Raw genomic sequence first — 25,261 nt, 5'->3', positions numbered from 1 at the left:
TTTTAAAAATTAAAAATGAAGAAAAAAATAAAATAAGTGAGAAATTAATAATACAAATATTAAAAGATAAATAGATTTGTAATAAATAAAAAATAAAAATAAAAAGAAACTATTTGATTATTTTGTTATATTATGTCATATTTTTTTTTGACTGGGTGCCGCTCAGCTAAAATTTTTTGGCTGGATCAGGTCGGAACAATTTGGGGGATCAGGTCGGAACAATTTGGGTCAGGTTTCTAGACTTGACCAAATTATGGTAAAAGAGATGTGCAGTAACCATCGAGCTCGATCCCTTGAATCCAACCTCCTAATCAAAACCAACGCAGACGGAGATCGCGGGCAGGTTTTTGATATCTGGCGGGTGGGTGCGATCAGGCTTTCCAGTACCTGAGAGGGTCCAGCGTTGACGTCGGAATTCCAGGACTCGCTCGCTCGCCGGCGGCGGTTGCTGAACTGAACAAGCCTCTCGCCGCCCCATCCATCTCCCAGATCTGGATCTTGGTCTTCCTTCGCTTCTTTTCTTGGCGTGTTGCTCTTGGCCAAATTTGTGAACATAACTGCCGTTCACTTTCCTGGTTGATGGAATTGAATGAGGCGGGACAAGTATAACCCCCATCGTTTCATCTGCTACTGAACTTTCTGGCCTTCTCTTCAAATCAATTGGGCGGCGCTCTCTGTCCTTGGGCATGGAAGGCCAGGCACTGTAATACAAGGAAGAGGAGGAGCTTTCCGCGAAGATGTCTGACCAAGGAGACGCTGCGCCGCATAACGATGAGACCTCGGTTTCGGAGGAGCAGTTTGGTGGAACCAAGGATCGTCGAGATTCGAACGAAGGGCTAGATGCCCATTGCGGCAGCAATTCGGATGAAGCCGTTGCGGAAGCAATTGATTCGATTCAATCTGCTGCTTCTTCTAGTGATGGTGGTGCTGTTGGTGGTGGAAATGAAGGTGGCTTTAGGAATGGATCTGCTTCTGGCACTTCAGGCATCGGAGGTAATTTGGGCGTTGGGCATGGAGGCACGGGAGAAGAAATCGATGGCCGCGAAGAGCACCCCATCCCGCCGGCGCCTCTTGAAGAACAACATTCCCATGTGGATGATGTCGGTCGTTCTGTTACATTGGATGGAGGCGCAGATGAGTGCCCGGCGGATGACGCTAGCAAAGAAGAAGCGTTCGTCGACGCCCCAGATCGTGCTACTCGTTCTCCTCCTTCGAGTGTGAGGATGGATGAAGGACCGACGGACGATGCCGCCAAAGAAGAAGCCTTCGTGGATGCACCGGATCAATTGGTACCGGCCGAAGGAAGGAACTATCATTTTGAGGAGACGACTGAGGTCGTAGATCATTCTGTGGTCCAATTGAATGATCGTGTGGATCAGAGTGGTAATTGTGATGGTGGAACTAAGGATGGATTGTTGGCGATGGAGATGGAGCAGCAGATGCAGGAGATGAGGGATCAATTGAATAAAACGCAAAACGAACTCGAGCAGGCGATCGCGGCGAGGGAGCAGATGAAGCAGGAGCTCGTAGAATATAAGACCTCATTGAGCTTGTCTGGTCAATCATGGCAGGTGAGTTATCCTTTGTATCATTTCTTGAATTTTTCGCTCTATCCTTTTCCGCATGATACGGGCGATAGTCAGAGCTGGATTTTTCTGTTCAGGAAGAAAGGGAAAGGTTCCTGAAAGAACTTGCAAAGCTCCATAATCAGCTGGAAATGCTGAGCAAGCAGCATCTTGCTCTCCATGAGGACGATAATGAACTGGTGAATCGGCTTCGTGACGCAGAAGAAGGAGGCGGACCACCGCCGGCCTTCATTTCCGATATGCAAGTGAACCAGACATTTGAAGACTGCTCGAAGATTATCGACCATGCTGAGCATGCTTTGAGCGAAAGATTGCAATCAGAGAGCACGATACGGGAGCTTCATGCTGTTCTGTTTGCTAAAGACCATGAAGTCGAAGATCTCAGTACGAAACTGAATGAATTGTACAGTAAGCAAAGCGAAGTGGAGGAATCCAAGTGCCAGCTTATTCATCTCGAGAAGAAGTGCGAAGAGCTCAGAGAACAAGTAATGAAAGAATCGATGGCGCGCGACGTTGCAATGTTATATATGGGTACCATACAGCAGGACTTGGCTGAGCAAGAAGCTTCTGCAAGAGCTGTGGCCGATGCTCGCGTCGACTGGGAACCGTATCTTGATGAACTCTCGAATGGGTTGTTATCTCCTCTCGCCAAAATAACTGGTAGTGAATTTTCGCCTTTTATTTCTGTTGCAGAGAAGGTGGCTCTTCTTCAGAGAGATGCCATGACTCTTATTCAGAAACATGAACAGCTCCTTTACGTTGTTGAGGATCTTGGAATGTGTTTGATTGAAATTGATCCGGAAATCACGATGCCGCATGAGCAAGACACAACTTTGATTGTCAACCTGGCACATAAACAACTCCTCAGGTTCAGAACAAAAGAATCTGAGCTCAATGAAGCAGTTGCTGACAGAGCTGCGCTTGAAGAAGAAAAGAAGAAGGTGCTTGAGCAGTTGGACAAAACTAAAGAAGACCTAGAAGCCTTGAGCGTGGAAAGAGCCAAGGCTCAGTCTGACCTTGAGCAGTCGGAGAAGAAGGTGCAGTCTCTAAAAGAAAAGCTCAGCATGGCAGTGTCCAAAGGTAAATCATTGGTTCAACAGCGCGATTCGCTGAAGCAGACATTAATGGAAAAGTCAACTGAACTGGAAAAGTGCTTGTCTGAGATACGAGAGAAATCTGATGCACTAGAGAGGGCAGAAACAGCACATAAGGAGAATGCTGCTATGATGGAAAAAGAGCTGGCTGAAAGTCAGTATTTAGTGAAATCCCTTCAGGAATCCTTGTCAATAAAGGCTTCTTTTCTTCAGAAGAGTGAACAAATCTTGTCTCAAGTTGGTATAGCTGAGGAGGTTCAATCTGAGGACATCACGGCTAAGGTACAATGGCTTGCCAACCAGAAAGGTGTTTTGGAGGATCTCTTGTCGGAAAAGGATAGCATTTTTGAGAAATTGAAGAGTGCATTGGTGGACTTTGACATGCCCCAATCTGCATCATCCGTGGAACTCGTATCTCAGGTTGACTGGCTTGGGAGATCACTGTTGGAGGCTAGAGAGGAGATTCAGCAATTCCAAAAAAGGATGGATGAAAACCATTCAGCTGTGGAGAGATACAAATCTGAGTTGCTTGAAGTTCAAAAGGAGGTTGAAGACCTCTATGCAAGTCTTTTGGCAGAAAAGAACGTGAAGGATCTGGTTCAGCAGGAACTTGATAGCCTTGTACATACGAACAAAGAAATTAGTGAAAAGGCTGGTGTTTTGATGTCTGAGAAAGATGAAATGGTCAGAAGATTACTCGAGGTTGCTGGTGAGGTGGTGACTCATGAACAGCTCTCTGAGCAGTTGTCAGATTCAGTTATACTTCTTGAAAGATGCTTTGATAAGATTAAAGAGAGAATGCACAGTTCTTCCTCTGTGAATGATGAGTTGCAGAGATTGCAAAGCTCGTTAAGCACTAAGGAGGAAGATTTGAATGGATACAAAAGGATGTTGGATGAGTCCCGTGGAAAGGAAGAGCAACATTTGTCAGAAATTACCAATCTAAAAGGTGAAGCTGAAAAACTGGCACAAGAGGTAGCGACTCTGGGAAATGAGAAAGATTTGTTGCAGAAAGATATCAAGTTGTTTGAAAGTAAAGTTCAAGACCTTGAAGGATGCAAGAAGATGATGGAGGAGGTATCTTCCAAAAATATGCTTCAGATGGGCAATCTCTCGGAAGAATTGAAGCAGCTGGCAGAAGAAATGGCAGCTATAAAGAACGAGAGAGACATGCTGCAGAAAGAACTAAATAAGTCTGAGGAAAAGTCATCACTGCTGAGGGAAAAACTATCTATGGCTGTCAAAAAAGGCAAGGGGCTGGTTCAAGAAAAGGAAAACTGGAAGCTGTCGATTGATGGAAAGAATGCAGAAATTGAGAAGCTCAAATCGGAGGTGCAGCTTCTTGAATCTGCAATCCATGAATATAAAGTTCAGATAAGTAATCTATCAGGTGACTTAACACGCATCCCAGATCTTGAGTCGGACCTTGTTGAAATAAAAAATCAGAAAGTTCAAGTTGAAGGCTTTTTAGTTGAGAGCAATCATAAACTCCAAAGGGTTATGGACTCTCTAGAAAGCATCTCTCTTCCTGCTGATTTTTCGTCTGATAATCCTCTGGACAGGGTAAAATTCATAGTGCAGTGCTTTCATGAGTCGCATATCCAAAAGGAGAGTGCAACTGAAGAGCTGCAGAGGGCAAGGGAGGAAGTTAAATTGCAGGCTCTCAAGCTAGTGGATGCTCATGCAGCTATCGAGTCTCTGGAAGATGCATTGTCAAAGGCAGAGACAAATCTTTCTTCACTTCATGAGGAAAAGGAAAAAGCTGAATTAGCAAATGAAAAAATAGTTGGTGACCTGCAGACCAAGTTGTCCGCCTGTATGGAACAGTTAGCTGAAACCCAATCTAGATTAGAGAAACAGACCTTGGAAATAGATGATACACTCAAGTATCTTGAGGACATTAAGATCAACTCGAAAAGGGTGATACAACTTTTAACAAAAAGGTCTTCAGAAATTTTTGATGGGTTGAGGGCAATGGATTGCTTGCTTCAAGAAATAGTGAGTCACATCAGCCAGATGAAGGATGCAGAGTTATTGGATGAAAAAGACGTGACACTACGAAGTTTTGAAAGTGGTGAAGAGGTAATTTTTTAAACATGTGGACTCCACAATCTTTGCTTCATCATAAGTTCTTTCTGTTGCTACGACTTTCAGGAGTACTTGCTATATTTTATTTCCAATTGATACTGAATATAAGGCACATGTTGAAACATTTATTGTTCATTTTTATTCTTCTTATTGCTTTAGGATCTCTGATCTAGTATATTATGTATGTTTCTTCAAAAATGAAAGGAAAGACCAAAGGCCCATAGTGCAACAGAATTACATTATACATATACAATTTCCAGTGTGTCTTTCAAGAATATAGAGCATGTTTCCTACCTTTAAGAAATAATGAAACTGCAAAATGAAAGGAAAGACCAAAGGCCCATAGTGCAACAGAATTACATTATACATATACAATTTCCAGTGTGTCTTTCAAGAATATAGAGCATGTTTCCTACCTTTAAGAAATAATGAAACTGCATGCCAAGAGTGCACCAGAATTTCATGTAAAATGTAAGATTTTTCTTTCATGATTATTAGGGCATGTTTCCTGATTTAACAAAAGAAAAGAAAAAAGGGTCACAGAACCTGTAAGGTCTGTTTAAGCTGATGAAACCTGCAGGTGATATGGCTAAACACAATGTGTTTACCATATACATGGCTCTTCGTAGTTTTTGGCAAATCAGCACAAATTTAATGCAGTGGAACAGGCTTTGATGTCATTCATATTGATCTAGATTGTAGGGCTATTACTGTCTTATCTGCTTTCTTTTTTATTCACTCCTTTTGTCCACATTTAAAGAGTCACATGGATCTGGTTTTTATTCTTTTTATAGATAGATGAATTACTTTCCGTTATTGACTAAGTTTTGCTAACAAGACCTTTCACTCAACTAATTCTTCTAAATTGCTCAGAATTCTTCAATTAAGCAGATTGCTTCAGGCATAAACTGCGATCACCATTTAAATGACAAGACTTCAGTACATGAGATGGGAATGGGGGAGTCCAATGTCATGGATGAAATCAGTTTTGAGTCTTCGCAATTTGATGTGAAACTTCTCAGTGATAAATTTGACAGTTTCTCAACATCTTTAGATCAACAAATTGGCTATCTGATACAGCTGCTAGAGAAAATAAAAGATAAAGTGGTGAGCTTGTTAGATTCTAAGGAGTACCTGAGAGTAAAGACAAATGATCTTGAGGCCTATAAGAAAGAAACTCAAAGCACTGTGTCAGTCTTGCAGAAAAATATTGATATTTTACTTTCCGCATGCACTGAAGCATCACATGAGCTCAGAAATATAGAAGAGCATGATGTACTAGATATTAAGTCTACGGTCCAGTTAACAAGTCCAGATGGTGGCATGTTCTCCCTGTTGGCAAAACCTAACAACGATGAAGAACCAAATCAAAGAGAATGTCTATCTTCTGATGATTGTGTCAAAGTAGCTGAGAGTTTGCTGTTGTCTGTGAGAGATGTTAGACATAAATTCCAGCATCTTCAGGATGTTGATGAGAGAAGATGCAAGGAAACAGAGGGGATGCAAAATAAAATTTTAGACGTTGAACAAGCTCTGGAAAGTGCATTGCAAGAGAGAAATTTAAGTCGAAATGAAATTTCCAAATTGGAGGAAGTTCTAGAAGCACTTCAGGATAAATCAAGAGAGGTTGGACAGGCGCTGGATGGTGCACTGCAAGAAAAAAACCTAAGTGAAACAAAAATTTCCATGTTAGAGGATGATAACAAAGAGCTGCAAAATAAATTAATGGAGGTTCAACATGCCCTGGATGGTGCATTACAGGAGAGAAACACAAGTCAAGCAAAAATTTGTCAAATGGAGGATGATCTAGAGAAATTGCAAATCTCCTGTCAGAAATCGGCCAATAAGGTGGCGGATTATCAGAAGATAGAGAATTCACTAAGGGAAAAAGAAGTGGAACTCTCATCTTTGTACCAAACTTCTGTTAAAGATCAAGGTGATTAACTTAGTTATTGTAAATATTTACTTATCATGAATTTTTTGGCATTTCACTCTTGTTTTATTAACAGCCTTTTTCATTTTCACATGCAGCTTATATGCAATCTGAAGCTCAAATAGCAGCTCTCTGTGAGAAAGTTCAGCAGCTTGACATCGATTACCCAAAGACATTAGAAAGCTCAATGTCTCAAAGTCCCATGGATAAGATCTTCTACCTACTTGATTATTTTCCGAAACTACAGAAAATGGTCAGTACTTGCATCAATGAAGAGAAGGAGCTCAAGGCAGTCCTGGCAGCTCAGAATCATGACCTTGCACACCTGAAGCAGGAATATGAGCAACTCATCTCCAATAATGAGGATATGGCAAGGAAGACAAGTGACTTAACAGACTTAATGTCAGGTATGGAGAAAATAATTCAAAAGTTGGGGGGAAATGACATATTGCTTGATAAGAAGCAAGCAGGCGCAAAGTCATTGTTGCAGATTTTGGAAGGCATGATAAGAACATTAATAGTAGATAATGACAACTCAAAGATAACAAGCCAGGAGATGGATGCTAAACTGCAGAGCTTAGAAATGAAAATAGATGATCTTTCAGCAAAGAATAAATTGCTTGAGGCTTCACGTTTGCCTCATGAGGCTCCAGCATATGTTATCCAAGAGAGAAGTGGGTTTGAAGCATCAACATCAGCAAATGGTTCAGAGATATCTGAAATTGAAGTCAAGGTAAATCTCATTTGTTTTTTTTATCTGCTTCACCAATTTCTCCAGTTTCTTCAGTTTCAGTTTATTGATGTTATTACCCTGTAGGAAGGGTGGAACGATTTTGTTTGTCAGTCTTTCCAAATAATTGAGCAGTAAAATGTAAAATCTTTTGGTTTGTGCCTCATGGAATTGATGCCAAATACCATAAAGTTGATCTCTGAATTATTTGCAAACATTAAGTGTTGTGTTCAATTCTTCTGTTTTTTTTCCTAATCTACTTTACCAAGTTCTCCAACTGCATGCCAGTTTATGCTTCTCTTGTATGGAGAAAAAAAAGTATCTTACCTGTTTCTTCTGAATCTACTTTATCTAACTTTTATCTGCAATCGGCTTGGATCCTTATCACATTCCTGACTCGGATTCATATTTTGAATACCTAAACTATATACCAAGTCCAGGTCCGTTTATAATTGGAATCCATTTTGCCTTACCAGATCAGACTAAACTGGTGTGATTTCAGGTCAGTAGTTGGTTCTGACCGACTCATTTATATCCCTACCCTTACTCTACTTCTTTGTCAATTTCTTTCCAATGGAAATCTACATCTCAGCTGTTGTCATGGTCACGGTTTTTTGATTCTGCCAGCTCGAACAGGTAGCTACCCTTTCAACGAAGAATGAAAACAGGTAACATACCCTCCATTATTTCAAAAATTAATGACAAGGCTTTTCTTGAGTACTTTTGGGCAATTGTTTTCCCCAGGAAAATATTGGGAAAAACTTAAGCAATTTTTTTTAAAAAGGATATTAAAAATTAGGTAAGAATAAAATAAATGAGAAACTAACAATAAAACATGAAAAATAGCTAGATAAGATGATAAAATTAATGTTTTGATAATGATAAAAATTATGATAAATAATTTATTTTAAGTTAAGTTTAATCCATGATGAGCCTAAAAAAAAAAGAAAAAAGGAAAATCGAGTAAAGTATTTTTTTTTACCTTTTTTTAGAAAAGTATTTTTTATCCCAACATCATCTATTTCCTTTTATCGTCTTGATCACATTTTTGCTTTTTTTTACATCCTTTCTTTTCAAAATTTCTAGTCATTTTCAATTTCAACTTACTTTTTTATTCTGGTACCTTTAGTATACTGATTTAGAACTATTATTCAAAAATAATTTCACTTTGTCTTGGTATTCATATTGAGTCCATGGTTATACTATTGTACGGTACGTGCATATTTTATATCGTAGCTGCATATATAAACAAAAGCTTCAAAAAATATTTTATTCTAATGAAGAAACCATTAAATGTTGAAGGAACAAATGTTCGCAAAAAGGTTGGTTCTAGTATAAGTATCATCATAGCTAGATAACGCCATATAACATATTAGATGGAAAAAGAATCCTATTTTACTCTTATACATATAATTGTTTCGTTGCTTTATTTTTTCAAGCTGTTGGAACAGGTTTTTTATGTTTTAATTAGAACTTTTCTTATTTTCGTATCTTTTTTTTGGATTTAAACTTTTTAAGGCATCTGACATTTTTTGGGATAATGAAGATCACATTTTGAAAAGAAAAACCTTGTGGAGGGAAGATTCACAGACCCATTTTATGCTGATGAAAATGTCTGGAATCACAATCTATAGAAATTTGATCATTTTCTGTGTCTGACCTTTCTTGGCAGTTATTTAATGACTACCTTTCGCCATGCAGTTACCATTGACTAACATTGACACTTATTTACTATGTGTATTTTGTATTGACACAACATAATCTCATTGGACACACTAAAGACACTCTGCAGATGTGTTGAAGCCACTATTAGATATGAGTGACAAAAACCTTAGTTGTTTTGACATGCATGTAATAAGAGTCATTATTAGTTTATATATTATTTTGTGCTTGGCTTTAGCATCTTTGTTCTAATTTGAGTTCTTAGTCGAGCTGGATGATTGATTTGTATAGACCAAACAACTATGCACATTCTTGTTTGACCTAAAAGTTATCTGTTAGATCTTTGATGCTGTGAGTTCTTTTTTACTTGATTGCATTAATGGTTACATGTTTTATATTATTTAGCTGTTATGAAGTAACTGTCTCCACGTTTGTCAAGTATATACTGTTTTAGGTGCTTGTTTAGACAGTCTCATGGAAAACTTTCTTCCTGCAGGGGCCACAGATCAAGAGTTCAATTCCTAGCACCTCTCCTGCTGCACATGTGAGAACAATGTATAAGGGATCAAGTGAACATCTTGCTTTGAATATTGATACAGAATCAGATCGTCTAGTAAACCACCTTGAAGATGATGATAAAGGTTTGAGTTCCTTTTGTGTCGATAGTGCTTTGCCTCTTCCTTCCTTGGCAAATCTTGGTAGTTGGTGGTAGTTCTTTAAATATGAATTACTGTTGTGCAGGTCATGTTTTTAAATCTCTCAACACAACTGGTCTTATTCCAAAGCAAGCCAAGTTGGTAGCTGACCGCATTGATGGTATCTGGTAAGTCTTGGGTTGAACTTTGGTGTTCCTTGTAATGTTTCTTAGGGTATTACTGTTTATGAGGAGTTTTTTGCTCCATAAGTGAGCTGTGAATGCCCGAAACAAAGTTTCTCCTTGCCAAATAAGTGACATATTCAAACGCGAACCTGAAGCTGCATGTGTTAGTTTTTTGCTTTTAGATAATTCTCTCTCACTATTGCTTTATCTCTGATATGTTTTGCAGGGTTTCTGGTGGGCGCATTTTGATGAGGCGACCTGGAGCCAGGATAAGCCTCATAACTTACTGGATTCTCGTGCATGTATGGGTATTAGCTACCATATTCTGAAAATTTCTATCATTTCTTCTTAATTCTGTCAAATGTATCATAATTGTAGGCCTGATTATTCTTTTATTGCATGTAAAGATTCTACAGTTTGTTTGAAAGAAGTGTCCTGATATTCATATCCACTAAATGAAATAGCAATCCTGTCAGAGTATCTATGATGGTCTAAGTCTCCGTGGCATACTGAACAGTAAAATGGGTGAAGGGCAAAACGACTGCTTACAGTTTGAAGATGCAAGTTTTAAATGAGCTAGAGGATTACGACCCATGACCCAGAAAATAGAGCCAAAAACCCGATTCTCTTCTCCATGCCTTTTCGGTACTGCATCGAGGCCTGAGCGTGGCACAGGTGCTTTGTCAACATCATGCCACAGCCCACCAGGGACCTAGCATCCACGGGAATCAAAATGAAGATGCAGCCTTCTCACAAACGTGAACTCCAATTGTACAGAATGGACGAGAACCTGTAACAATTTTCTTGATTTGCTGAAATATTGAGGCTCACGAAATAAACCGATAACCATAGATGAAGTTAGCATTATCAGCTTTAGCTTTTCTGAAAATTTAACAAATGAGTTGTAATTCAAAATTTTATATTCCAATAAATTAGTAGATTCATGTTAAAGTTTAAGTAATTAAGCAGCTAGTAACAAACCCCTTGTTGATTGCACAATGCAAAGTTTATCACCAGATTACAGAGTCAAACGAGTTTTGGCCGAATCAAAGCGGAGTTTTCACTATAAATGAGTCGGGGTTGTGGAGTCCCCTCCCTTTATTGAATGAGAAAGAATAAATAAGGCAATGAATAACAATCACCAACGGACACCCTTAAACAAAGCTTACAAAGAGCAGGCAGGAGTCCTCAGAGACGAGGAAAAAGAACTAAAATGAAGGCAAACTAGAGCCCCATACTCTTGAAAGAGTGAACAAGGATGTTTTCCAGGAAGCAGAGCAATGGGTCTCCTAAGCAGGGTTGCAATCTCTAAAGAAAACTTAATCAACCACCACACACCAATCCCATCTCCATATCTCCTCTTACCTTGCCTTGCATTCTCCAGTTGGGAACACCAAGCTGATGGGGAAGCAGTCGGACAAACTACACCCAAAAAAATCAGTGGCTGGTTGAAGCAGAACTTCAAAAGGAACTCGGCAACCCAGCATTCCTAGATGACCTCCTCTCCCTTATACGCTCATGTACATCCATACCCATCATTGGTAGGATTATTGTTGCCATGGAACAGAAAGGCTTTGTCCCTAAAAGAGTTATTCAGAGACAGATCTTATATGTGTATGAGCTTGCCACCAGCTTGAAGGGCAATACAGATGGGTTTTTGTTGATGAACTCAGATCTGAAGAAGGTCTGTGATAAAATTGAATGGAGTTTCATTGAATATGCTTTGAGGTATTTTCAGTTTTCTGGAATGGTGGGTCCATCGTATAATGAAATATATTTCCTCTCCTTCTTTCTCAGTCCCCCTTAATGGACGTGACGGTGGATTCTCTAAAAGTGGGCGTGGGATCGGTTAAGGTGACCTTACTTCACCTTTTCTATTCATCTTTGCCACGGAGTTGCTGGCTAGGAGGCTTAGCCATGAGCTAGTTTCCCCTGGAGCTCTTTTTGCTGATGACAATATAGTAGTTGCAACTGCAGACCTTCTGTTGCTTTCTAATGTTAAATCGGTTGTGCAGGAGTTCTCGTTGTTGGCTGGACTGAAGTCAATTAATAAAATCATGTTTTTTTTTTCTTCTTTTTAGGTAGCAATAAAGACCAACTTATTTGGGGATCGGTGGAGGCATTTCAAATTTGATATTTATAAATCTAAATATGTCCATATTTTAGCACACAATACAGTCTTTAGGGAATGATAATGGACTCTCACAGTTAAGAAGACATAATTGGTGTATAAGAAGAATTAATGGAGTTAAGATGAACTCGTTGAAATTCATTTGGTTGGCTAATTCGATCCCTAGAGCTTCCTGGTTTGCTATGTTAGTAGCTTAATAGAGGTAAGCCTTGAAAAGACGGGGATCTCTCTTGCATCTTCTATTTTGAATATGAAAGGAACCTGGTTAACAGTTTGGAATTGCCAACTCTAATTATTGCTATATATGTCTAGGGTTCTAGATGGAGTGTGTAGATGGAAGTGCTGGCAGCAAGGGTGGTTAGACACGATGAATTTATAGTAGCTCTGGATGTTGGGTAGATTAATAAGATTGATATCTATCAAGAGTTCATTTATAGTAGCTCTTTTTTTTTTTTCTTATGCTTCGTTTTAATTCTTCTCTTGGAGTGTACAAGAGAGAGTGACAAAGCATCGTTCCTAACATTGGGGTCCCAAAACATCTATCTACCTTTGGAGCTCCCACAATGTTGGCTAAATTTGTAAAAATATAGTGAGGCATAGCCACTCTTTTGGTCCTCTACTGCTAGAAACTTTATTGAGCTTTTCCAATCAATATCTTTTAAGCACAGTTTCCAAATTGTGCACCTACCTCAGCTCATAATGATATGTTGGACTATATATACGAACACTTATATGATTTTGCAACTTTGGATAACTCACCACCCTTCTCCTACAGCACTATTTTACTGGAAACATTTGGTAACAAAAATACTGCATTTTGTGGAACACAACGTTCTATGAATCTATCACAAAGATTGAGACAAATAATTAAACAATTTATTCAATGTTGTAAAGGTTGTGTATATGTGCGTCTTACTTCTTCCGAACAAGCAATATGACCGAACTTGCAAACTTGCTTTTCTTTGGGTCTTGAAAGACGGTCTTCTCAAATTCAACATCTTCAATTTGACAGAAGGGACATTTGACGTGAATTTAAAGGCAAAGTGAAAGACACAGGGATGAGTTAAGGGGTTTGTGGGTTCTAATTTGACCGTTACGTGATTTTATTGCTCATTTTAATGTTCCGTTGTCTTGCGTTCTTCTTAATTACCTTCTCAACTCACTGACTCGTGGCACCAAAGAACATTAAAAATGCTGGTTCTCCAATCCAGTGTACCATTGGATTCACGTATTTTGTTGAGAAGTTAATTAAGCAATAGTTATAATCTCTAACCAGGTTGAAGCCAGAAATTTTGGTGAGCCAAACAATAATATATAATTTTTTGAAAATGAGCATTAATATCTGAAATTAAGAAAATTGAATGGTGACTTTGACTTTCCAGAATCACACAGTCATCTAATGAAATGCCCCTGATTCATCATGACCAACAATTAAAAGGAAAACAACAAGAAAAAAGTGATTGACATTTTTTTGTCATCTAATAATCCGTTCACACTTTTTTCTTACCTTCTTTTAATTTTTTGAAAATGAGCATTAATATCTGAAATTAAGAAAATTGAATGGTGACTTTGACTTTCCAGAATCACACAGTCATCTAATGAAATGCCCCTGATTCATCATGACCAACAATTAAAAGGAAAACAACAAGAAAAAAGTGATTGACATTTTTTTGTCATCTAATAATCCGTTCACACTTTTTTCTTACCTTCTTTTTCTCTCAACCACCCAAGTTAAATGGCCAACGACTGTGGATAACTAGAATCATCACTTGCTGTTGAAATTAAGAAAAAATTGAATGGTGATTTTGGATTTTAAAGTCACCTAACCATCTGATCCAATGGATAATTAGGAGAAAAATGCAGAGAAAAAAATGATAGTAGCATTAGTTCACACTTTTTTTCACATTCTTTGTTTCTCAACCATCGGTCTGCTTCAAATGAACAACCATAGTTAGATGGATGGCAATTTGGATAACTAGAGCCATCATTCACTCACTCTCTAAAAATATATACTTGTATAGAGTTGAAAATTAAAGCGTCATTTCTCTTATATGTCTCTTTACCATTGGTGAACAATATTATGATGAATATAGTAGTAGTGGAGCTACCATGGGCTGGTGTGGGCAACTGCCCAACCCAACCTGCATAAACCTTTGTAAAAGTTTTATTATCATGTGTTGGACTTATGCTTAGGCATAGTTATACGGGGTGCCCACACCAAACCCAGGTCAGTGCCTTATAGCTCTACATGCACCCAATCGATTGCAATAATAAGATAGATTAGTATCCTTCAGCTAAAACCTTTTGACTTTACCGTTGAATGAATACGACTCAATCTCAAAATTTCTAGTTAGACCAAATTTCAGGTAATATATATGATAAATTTAGATGGATATATATGTTTCACAGTTGCTGAAGGATGTTTTACATGATTTCATTGCATTTCGAACCTTGATGACCATGAGAAAGCCCACTTGAATAAGCCTTCGTCTATAGAATCATTTTGACTAGCTAGTTAATCGGAGCACATACACAACTACCCTGCCTAAAATTAAGAAGTTTTTATGGAGTTGGGTGGGTCACGTACCTGCTTAATATCTACATCAAGCTGACTTTATCATCTTCGATTTGATATTGATAGACAACTTTAAGTGTGGCTTCCAGTGGCGGATCGAGGTCCTGATCCACATCCGACGCATATTGGATCCAAAGGCGACTTGATCAGTTGACTTAGAGTTAACACCCAAGTCTGGATCTTGTTTTGTTATTTTTCTCTTGTTTGGATCCAGATCTGATGTTGAATGTAAAGATCCATGTATTTAGATTCATATTCATATAACTAGACCCAGGTAGTTCTGAATATGTGTAATGAGATCCGGACCCATAGCCAAATCTTTTCTCTAGGGCCCTAGCAGCTGGGGTTCATTGTGTGAGCGAGTTGATGATAAAATGAGTATCGAAGTTGCATTTCTTTGATCTTGCTTGTTTATTTTAGTTGAGTTTTGGTTATATGTCTTCCTCAGAGTTAATTTAGTATCTTACTGGATTAATAGTTTTAAACAGTTTACTGGATTAGGATCTAATTATCTTAATCCACTAACATCAGGTCCTCTTGTATGGATGTCAATATATTCAATTTGTATTGAGTATCTGCTATAATAGTTTAGAAAAAATAGAATATAGAAAAAAAAAAATATTCAATGAAGAAATTTGATCAATTGAGATTCAAGAAATGATATCTGATCGGATCCAAATTCAAATATACATAAATACCCGATCAAATTTGGATCTAGATTAGTGTAGCTTTAAATAACTATTCTACATTCAATGCTCGTTAGATTCAAACAAAAAATTGGATTCGGATTTAGATATGAATGTTAAAATTAAGGATGGGCATCGGGCCAGTGAGCCTGGCTCGGGCCCGGCCCGGCCCATTTAAAATAAAAAAATAATTTGTAATTATAAAATATTTTTAAATATAAAATACATTTAATAATAATAAATATATATTATTAAAACAAAAAAATTAAAAAAATTAATTTTTTAATCTAAGCAGGCTTAACGGGCCGGCCTATCGGGCCCGGGCCTGGCCCGAGCCAGGTTTTTCCCGGCCCAGGCCAGGGCCCAATTGGGCAGCGGCCCGGCTCGACCCAGTGGCGGCCCAATTTTAACTAAGTCTGGGCGTCGGCCCGGCCTGGCCCGACGCCCAGACTTAGTTAAAATTGGCTTTAAAGCAAATTTGGGTTATAAAATTGGATTTTAGATTCCGATATAACTTTTCTTCTTTCATGTGAAGGTGAATAACCAAAAACCAGATATGTTTGAGGGTGTATATTGGATTCTAATCCAATCTGTTGACATGTTATATTTGTCAAGTGGTGAAGCCATTAGTCGGAGGCCGGCCCTCCCGCGGACTGATAACGTGTTGAAAGGCGGCGTTTTCTTTCTCTGCTCATGGAAGGAGGGAACTATCATCGCGATGATGGTAGCCATGGAAACAGAAGTAGAAGTGGAATGGTGGAGTTTGAAGGGGACATTGAGCCTATCAATAGAATAGTACAGAGAGGTTTTTCTTCCAATTTGGAGACGAATCAAAGAAACTCTGGTATCTTGCCGGGCATGCTATCTTCACAATCCTAGGTCCGTACTCCTTAAAAGCAGTCACTCAAGCAATAAGGTATGGTTAGACAACCAACGAATCTACGTGCAACCAAAGTTACACGTATTAGGGCTCATTTGATAAACGAAACAGTTTATAAATGTTTTATGCATCTTCATAAAAGTTATTTTTTCTTTCAATTTGGAGCCGAATCAAAGAAACTGTGGTATCTTGCTGAACATGAACATGCTATGTGAATTCACAATCCTAGGTGGTACTCTTCAAAGCAGTCACTCAAGCAATAAGGTATGATTAGACAACCTATGAATCTACTTACAATAGATTCGTACAAACAAAGTTACACTTATTAGAGCTCATTTGATAAAAGTTGTTACATGAATTTATCTCAATCTTTAAACCATATTAGTGAATTGCTGTTTTGTTGTTTTTTGTCAAAAGATGCTACAGACAAAATAAAATATTTGTACGTACAATATAAAAAGCGTTGACATGACAAGTCCTTTGCGTCTCAAAAATTATTTCCTCAATTATATAATTGTGCAGAAGACAAATCATACTCGGGTTTGTGCGCAGACGTTATTATTACTATTATTATGGTTACAATTGTGACAAGTTAGGTTCTTTTGACGTAGACTTCTTACCAGATTACACCAGCCGAGGCGGGCCATGGGTACGGTTGACTAAAGCCCGACGGTAGGCTATGGATGAGTAAAATTATTTGCCAGCTGCCAATGTCACGAACTGAGTGAGACTGCCCTACAAAAAAGTTTTTAATTAGGGATGTTAATATATTCTGTTTAGATCAAATATCCAGCTAATCATTTCAAAAAATTAGGATACAGAAAAAATTTAATATATGGTTCAGAAATTGGATCAATTTAGATCTAGGAAATGACATCAGGTCAGATTAGAATATATAAATATTTGATCAGATTCAGATTCAAATTGGATTTAATTTTGAATAAAATATCATATATCCAATGTTTTTTTTTTTTAAATCAACCAGATTCACTTCAAAATAATTCATGTGTGGATTTTGATGCCAACGTAAAATTAGATTGGGAACATATTCAGATTGTGAAGTTGGATTTCGAATTCGGATTCAGATTTCAATATGTTTTTCTTTATTCATAATCGAATTTGAATTTCAATCTAAATATGTGAATATCTTAAAAAGTAGATATGGTGGATATGGTTAAAGGTATATCTGAGAGTGAACTATTGCGAAGTTTTGATACTAGATTATATAGCAATAATTAAAGAGAATACAACCACGACAATCGCCGCCGTTCTGCTCATGCCGAGGGATTACTACCCGAAGGTTTCACCAGCAGCCAGGAGGTGCAAGCACTGGTCAATCAGCTCACCCCTCTCCTTGCTCTCACCATAGTCATTGACAGTGTCCAGCTCGTGCTCTCAGGTATTTTGTGCATGCTGCCTTATTTTACCATGCAAATAGATTAACTCTATAGCAACTGCACTCCGGAAAAGCTTAAACTCTCTGCACTCTTATATTTAGTACGCATAAATGCACTCATATGCATCCCGACATACATATATATGAACATACTGACATACATGTGTACTAACAAGAGCCTGATCGAACCACCTGGCCGATCGATATGAGTTTGGAAAGTCAAATGAAGAGTTCAAAACTCAAGGTGTATCTCCTGGGGTTTCATTATGATTAAACACTCGAAATAGTTATCATGTTTCAGAGCAGTTATCATATCTCTCGGGGTTTTCTCAGCCTTTTTTTGCTTCTTTTTCTCTTTTCTTCTCCCCATTATTCAGTAATTCCTTTTTCTTTTAATTTCATTTCACATTCATCCTCTTTATCGTAGGATTCGTGAATCTTTCATTTTGTTAGGTAAAAAATTAGTTAGCTCATGAACAAAGGGGGGTTAGACTTTAGAGTGATTCGTTTCTTATATCTATATGCTTCTGGTAGTTTTTTATGTGCTAACAAGGGCGTGGTGTTGATTGAAACAACTGAATGGCGAAGTCTGGTTTTTACATAACAGTGAACTCCTGCAGCGAGCCTGTTGCGCTCCTAATGGCATAATACTCATAAGCTAATATACCTTTGTGCTTAGAGGGTGTTTGCTAGCAGAAATACTTACAAGTGTTTTATGAATCAGTCTTAAAGAAAGATTATGACATATTCATAAAACACTAGAATATAGTGTCCACAAATCTGCCTAATAGATTCATTGGAACACATTGTTAATGTTCCTTTTGTCAAAAGCCCCTTTTGAGGTTGTCCACAATTTTTGGGGCACGTATTTGGATAATACTATTATTCTCATTGTCTGAGAACCTTTCAGAGCTTGTTTGGACGGCTCATTATCACATCGTGATGATTCAAAAACTATATAGAATGCGATACCAGACGTGGACTTCTAACAAGTGTCCCTCAGCTAAAAAAAATTCTGGCTCTACTACTGCTGACATGTGAAATTGTCCGCGTAACTACCTTACCGGAATGAGTTAGGGATTTGAGGATTCCATCTGCCAACCAGAATTCAGTCATTTAAATTTTGACCGTTAATTAGATGTTGCATGCTTTTGCTTATAGTACCACATTCTTCCGTCTTTATTCTGTTAAACATCTGTGTTCGCTAAAGAATCTGACAAATAACATCGGGTACACAAGATATTTTATCGGGAAAATTTGACAAGATTTTATGGCCACGGCAAAATCCGAAATTTCGGTGAGGAAGCACCAAACCGATGTGTAAATTTTTAGTTGAAAATGAGCACCAACATGTAAACATATATCCTTATATGGAGTTTATGGAAAGTGGAGATGTACCCCTCTTCTCTTTTTTATGGGTATTAGGATGAATATGGCTCAATCTCACACTTCTGGGTTAGTCCCAAATCTAGCTAGTAGATATTATTAAATATATATTAGATGGATATTTGATAATTGCTAAAGCATGTTGACATGATTTCACTGGATTCGATAAACTTGATTTCTCTGCTTTCACGATTTTTTTTTCGTCTGGTCAGACGTATTCTGATATACATTTCCATATCTAACTTAACTGGATTAGGCATCTTAATCTGAGCATTTTACTCATGCAGTCATGCATTAGGATGATCTTTGTGGCTACCATGCATGATTCTACCAACTATTTCAAGGAAAAACAAAGTTTGGGTATCCTACACATATGGTAATTTGTACCACCACTAGCATAATTAGATAATTATATATATATATATTGTATAATTTCCATTTGGTTGGCGAGAACATGCATAAATAAATGAAGGCCAACACATTTATGAGCAGTTTTATTTCACTAGACAATGGAAAGGGGAATAGGAAGACCACCACAATCACATTAGTGATGATGGCCTATTTTTCAGGAGCATTATCTGAGTTCTTGGTCCTCCCCACACTCTGATCCTCTCGGACGCAGGAGAAGCCTGCAAATATAAACCCAACAATGGAATTGTTATATTCTTTAGTTGCAACTAACGGTTTCCAATTAAGATTGGCAGTAATTAATATTACCTCTTTGTTCCAGTTGGTTCTATAGGTCATGGACAACAGTATCAGCGATTGCAGGCCGACTCCGATCGTCATGCCGCTCCAAATTCCCTGCAAGAATATACAAATTTGACGGTGCAAGACCACAAACGAAACAATCAATTGGACAGAGGAAAATGATCGGTTCCTCCCAAGATTCAGGATGGCCAAAAAAGTGGAAAAGATGAGTGGATATATCAGATGCCATGCATGCTTTCTTTCAATTTCATTGAGATTTTAGATTGTATATTATACGCTTTGAGCTGCTCCATTTCCTTCTTACTGCTCCCAGCGTTTGATTTTGTTGGTTTGTTGTTTAAGAATGGAATATAAATTCGTTCTTCGAATTCGGCACACATCTATAATCGCTACCATGCGGTTTCCTATTTTTACCTGTGACTATCAAGAATCTGCTAGCTCCAATAATTAATCATAAAGTTTCAGTTTTCGATATTTGATTCTGGTTAATTTTGTAGCATACTTGAAACTGGCGCAAAGTTAGGTATTTATCAGAGTGAATGTCATTTCAATTCCTTTTCTCTAATCAACGGAATATATCCTCAAGAACCGTGTTCTCTCAAAGATGAAAGTAGGAAATAAAATGAAGCAGAAAATGTTTGACTATATATGCCGTCATTTTTTTTTTGGTTGCTTTCTCATACTTAGAGATCTGAAACTTAATTTCAACAGACACAGTGTAATGTGGAAAACCGTTCAAAATGCAGTCTGAACGTGCAAAATGGTTATGGTAGACAAAATTCTTACACACACACACACACACACACATATATATATATATATATATATATATATATATATATATATATATATATATATATATAGAGAGAGAGAGAGAGAGAGAGAGAGAGAGAGAGAGAGAGAGAGAGAGAGAGAGATAACCGTGACTCCCAAGTTCAATTTGTATCCCAAGACTAAACCCAATGGAAGGCCGAAAAGGTAGTAGCATCCCACGTTCACATAAGCTACAATTGCTTGCCATCCTGCTCCGATTGCAACACCTGCAAGCCAACAACTTAAACTCTCAATCATCCATGCCATTTGCATTTCTTCGAGTAGTTTCCTATATATATATATATATATATATATATATATATATATAGTGTCTGTGTGGAATAAACGGTAGTGCTACATACCAAATCGCTTGTTTATGGGACTCAAGAATGCATAAAAAATTTACGTGGTAATCATTCTTTGTGAAAACAAGGGAGCAGTGTGAAAATTACCTGAGAGAACGGGCTGGACATTGTCAATGACTATGGTGAGAGCAAGGAGAGGGGTGAGCTGATTGACCAGCGCTTGCACTTCCTGGCTGCTGGTAAATACCTTGGGGTAGTAATCCCTCAGTATGAGCAGAACGGCAGAGATGGCAAGGCCGATGATGAAGGTGGAGATCACCACGACCACCACTGCAAATTTTGCCCTCCTTGGGTTTCCTGCTCCCAATTCATTTGACACCCTCACACTGCATTAATGCAACAAAACTTGCTCAAGTTTTTTTTCAAAGTTTGAACTATTCTACACGTATACATACATATGCATGATATGTTATATTTCATATGTACTTAATATGTTATAAATATGTTTTTTGTCATGATACGAACTAAAAGTTTTTCGATTTTCTTATTTTCAGTTGTGAGTTGTGACTAGTTTTCACAGAGAACAAGCCATGCTCATATTATAACAAGCCATGCTGATACTTAATATGTTATAAATATGTTTTTTGTCATCATACGAACCAAAAGAGGCAGCTTGGTTCGTGACAGTGGCTTGCAGCAATATTTAAACAATCTTATCGTCTTCCACGACTTATCAAGTAAAGAAAGTTCGTGATTAACTTGCCATAATAATAAGAATAATAATGACAATAACAAAAATAATAATAATCTCCACAAACCCAACGACGAGTTGGCTTGTGGTCAAGTATTTTGTTCTGCGTCACACATAGTCCAGGTAACAATATTGCAATACATGAATACATTTTTAATTGCAATTACGAATAAATTATTTTGTCTATCATGTCTAACTGCAAAATATTATCAAGGCAATGTTGAAATAAAATAGAGAAAAAACCTCCACAGAAAAATCTGTGTAGTACTAGAATCATGTCAGGTTTGACCATTGTCGTACCTTATTGCTGCAGTTGAGCCAAAGGCTACCATTATTGTCCAACCTAAGATGTTCATGCAGATGTTCATGCTGCACATGCGAAGTGAAGAACAAGTAAGGTGAAAGCAGCAATTTAAAAGGTAAAACATGTGATCAGAAATGTTTGTTCATGAGGCTATCTTTTGCTGTCTACTTCTCTACATCCACCAACAATAAGCAAATTGAAGGTTTTCATTTACTGGGGGCGGAGAGAGAGAGAGAGAGAGAGAGGGAGTCAGTTACCAAATGGATAGTGCATCTACTGAAACCTCAGGGTTGCTCAAGTATCCACCAAATAGAATCAACACCATGTAATACCAACACTCTAGGCTGGAAACCCAACCCACCGCCGCAACCACCACCACCATCATAATAGTAAAACTATGAGGGCAAGAATAATTGGCTGGTGTCACTAAAAAGATGTAAAAGGTAGATTATTGTATCAAATACCAGAGCATGATGGCAGATGCCAATGAAAGCTTGAAAAAGTCCCAAAGATGAGTGAAGCCCTTCCATGAGAACCCGGTCCAAGCTCGGCCACAAGTGCCGGTGAAAATGTACACCAATTGAGCAATAACAATGAACCACCAAGAGGAATCGAGCACGACAGCAGCACCAACCAGTCCCCAACCCAGCTTTATGATGAGCAACCAACTGAAGAAAGTGTGGAGGACCAGCGCAACAAGTGCTATTAAAGCCATCACCATGATCTTGCTCTGAGCCGCAGGAACTTGGCTGTGGGATAGTTCATGGAATAAGCAAAGAGCTGCGGGATCATCCATATTGCAAACGTTCCTGCTGACTCTGCAATCTCCGAGGCCTGCCCAATTAGTTTCAAAACGGGAGTAGCAAAGATGTATAATATACAAAGGACAAGTCACAAGGGCCGTGGAGTTAGGATGACCCATGATCTCTGCATGTAAATCTCAAGCATGTCAAGCTGCCCAGCCCCGTAGGCGTGTCCGCATAGAGTTTCTAATGCACTTCCCATTCCTAGCTACGAAGCATAAGATGCAAAAGGTCAGAGAATTGATCATTGAGTTCAGAACAGATCCTTGAAAATTTTGGTGCACATATGTAATAAGAGAATTGCAGTCAAATCATCTCAACTCAAAGAAAGCGTAAGTCAGAAAGGAAGATGGCAGTACATCTAATTGAAAATGCTAACTGATAATGATCAGAGGCCCGTCAAAAGATGTTGATAGCATGTAATGAATAAATTGTGTTTGCTCAATGCCTAACAGACCATCCTCGACATATGCAGCTTAAAGAGCTCCCTTCTTGCATCCTAAAATCTCATATTCTAGAACGCATCTTTTGTCATGTTCTATTGGGTCTTGAAGTACGGTATTTCACCCATCTGGAACTCAGTCGCAAAGAAACGACTATGGACCAATTCTGGATGTGAAATTGATTGCTGAAAATTACCCCTGTAAGTAACCATGGTGGGGAAGAAGGAAATTGAAAAGAAATCAGTAGATTCAGTACCATAACACCGAACGAGAACCCTGCAATAACGGAATTCTCCATGGAAACGGCGGCGAGTTCGAGCGTCCCGAGATGCCCAGCAAAGGTTTGAGTGACTGCTCCCAGGGAGTACCGACAGAGGCTTGTGAAGATAGCAGGCCCAGCAAGATACCACAGTTTCTTTGATTCGGCTCCAAATTGGAAGACAAACCCCCTTGCGCTATTGATGGGCTCAATGTCCCCTCCAAACTCCACGGTTCCACTTCTTCTGTTTCCATGCCCACCGTCGGCATTGCTGAGATTGTCGTTCAGCAACGGCAGTTGGTTCTCTGCTTCCATGAGCGGAAAATTAAGGAGAAACACAAACTTTTAATTTCGATAGGTTAACGGTTCGTCTTATGACCCTGCAACTAATGGCCTGATCATCTCTGAAGAAGAAATATAAGGCCCTTCATCTCTGATGACAACGACGAAGAAGGGGAAAAGGTGTTCTCTAGTTGTCCTGGTGCTTGGGGCAGCGTCTTTCTTGTGCTTCTGCAAGATACCTACGGCCATTTTCGCGACAAAATTCAGATTAGGATCTGGAGAAGAGCAGGTAGGTATGTCGACCTAGCAACGGCAGAGCATTTGTTTGAAGTGATTAATTCAAGGTAAGATGTACTTAGAAGACTGATCAGACGCTGCGCTTATCTGAAGTATGTCCAAGGCAGGCTTGGCGAGCAGCGGACCCTGTGTAGACGAAATTTTGAAAGATGGTTTCTGCTTGAACATGATTGATACGCCGTTATGCCCATTGAAACTTGTCACCAATTTGCAGGAAGCCATATGGGACGCAGATATTGTGATAAATGGTTTGCCGTCGACTGAGACTAGGGTGGTATTTAAAGAGATTAGCAAAAATTGGAAGGAAAGGCTTAGTTCTCCTATAATTATATCTCTGGCTAAAGGAATTGAAGCTGAATTAGAGCATGTTCCTTGCATCATTACTCCCACCCAAACGATCAATCGGGCAAGTAAGGTTACTATCGTCCTCCTTTCTATGTGGTTTATTTGCAGAAGTTTGTTCTTCCCGTTTATCACAATTGTCTTTGGATTCTAGTATTTAGACATTTTTTCTCTTCTGCATTCTGTTCAGCTTTCTCTTGTTCAGCCAAGAAATTTCTTTGCATATTACATTTTGTTGCTTTATTTGATGCATATTGTTGTGCTTTGTGCTTCACTTCCTAGATATCAATGTCATATCTCCATTTTCACATGTTTTGTATACTTAATGCAGAAAACATGCTTCAGCTTTCATTCACAAACTGTTCTTCTCTTGGGCTGCAGATCTCAATCTCCTCTAATATTGAACCATAATCTGCCATTCCTCAGATTTTTCTGTTTACAAAGTCTTTTAGTTGGAAACTTGTGAAGGCAGGTCAGACTAAGAATGTGGAAATATATTTCTGTATCATCAAACTCAGAAATATAGAATTGAAAATATATTTCTGAGTCATCACACACACATTAAAATTGGAATCGGAAAGATTTTTCTCATTCCATTTTTCCATTTCCTATACTATATTTCCAAAAATATATTTTCTGAAATATATTTCCAGGCCATCAAACGGCCCCTTAGTTCTTCACCAGGAACGTCGTGTAGTCGGTGCCACACTACCACTGCTTTAAAAAGGTAGGTCGCTCTGGACCGCCAGCCAAGTTACTGTGGGCGCACATGGTCAATTAGAAAAGCATGCAGTGACGTACATGATAGTTGGTATACATTCCAAAAATAAAGCTCAGCATGTTTTCCAAAAAAATGGAAATAAAACATGTATATTTACTTTAAAGATCAAATATTGTATACTCATCTGCGCGAGACAATAAATAAGTACGAAGCCAGATAAAGTGCCTCTCCAGTAAAACAGTAAACTGTCACCAAAGTTTTCT

At 38.4% G+C, this 25,261-nt stretch overlaps 2 protein-coding genes across 3 annotated transcripts; one reads left to right on the top strand and one right to left on the bottom strand.

The window, feature by feature from the left end:
* Positions 1–245: 245 nt before the first annotated feature.
* Positions 246–10,358, top strand: LOC116246650 (trans-Golgi network-localized SYP41-interacting protein 1). Of its 2 annotated transcripts, none has more exons than XM_031618447.2 (7): positions 246–1,571; positions 1,664–4,762; positions 5,660–6,704; positions 6,800–7,434; positions 9,590–9,734; positions 9,835–9,916; positions 10,140–10,358. In XM_031618447.2, exons 1-7 carry the CDS (start codon positions 738–740, stop codon positions 10,240–10,242), a joined length of 5,943 nt encoding a protein of 1,980 aa, XP_031474307.1. In that variant the 5' UTR covers positions 246–737; the 3' UTR covers positions 10,243–10,358. The 2 variants fall into 2 exon arrangements, with proteins under 2 accessions (XP_031474307.1, XP_031474306.1); XM_031618446.2 differs by having other exon boundaries at positions 248–1,571; positions 5,642–6,704.
* A 9,148-nt stretch (positions 10,359–19,506) lies between these two features.
* Positions 19,507–23,608, bottom strand: LOC116247400 (protein DETOXIFICATION 29-like). Its single transcript, XM_031619584.2, is given in 9 exon segments — positions 19,507–19,596; positions 19,685–19,771; positions 20,600–20,718; positions 20,944–21,182; positions 21,848–21,909; positions 22,114–22,195; positions 22,316–22,589; positions 22,592–22,862; positions 23,354–23,608. Coding segments are annotated over 9 exon segments (1,266 nt in total). The 5' UTR covers positions 23,396–23,608.
* Positions 23,609–25,261: the final 1,653 nt, after the last annotated feature.

This window comes from Nymphaea colorata, chromosome 2 (assembly GCF_008831285.2).
Source record: "Nymphaea colorata isolate Beijing-Zhang1983 chromosome 2, ASM883128v2, whole genome shotgun sequence".
Taxonomy (NCBI): Eukaryota; Viridiplantae; Streptophyta; class Magnoliopsida; order Nymphaeales; family Nymphaeaceae; genus Nymphaea; species Nymphaea colorata.
This window is presented reverse-complemented; position numbering and strand designations above follow the sequence as displayed.

Coding starts and splice junctions, on each gene's coding strand:
- LOC116246650 (XM_031618446.2), top strand. CDS start 738: ATGTCTGACCAAGGAGACGCTGCGCCGCATAACGATGAGACCTCGGTT. Junction 1,572..1,663: donor TGTCTGGTCAATCATGGCAG/GTGAGTTATCCT, acceptor TTTTCTGTTCAG/GAAGAAAGGGAAAGGTTCCT. Junction 9,735..9,834: donor CCTTGAAGATGATGATAAAG/GTTTGAGTTCCT, acceptor ACTGTTGTGCAG/GTCATGTTTTTAAATCTCTC.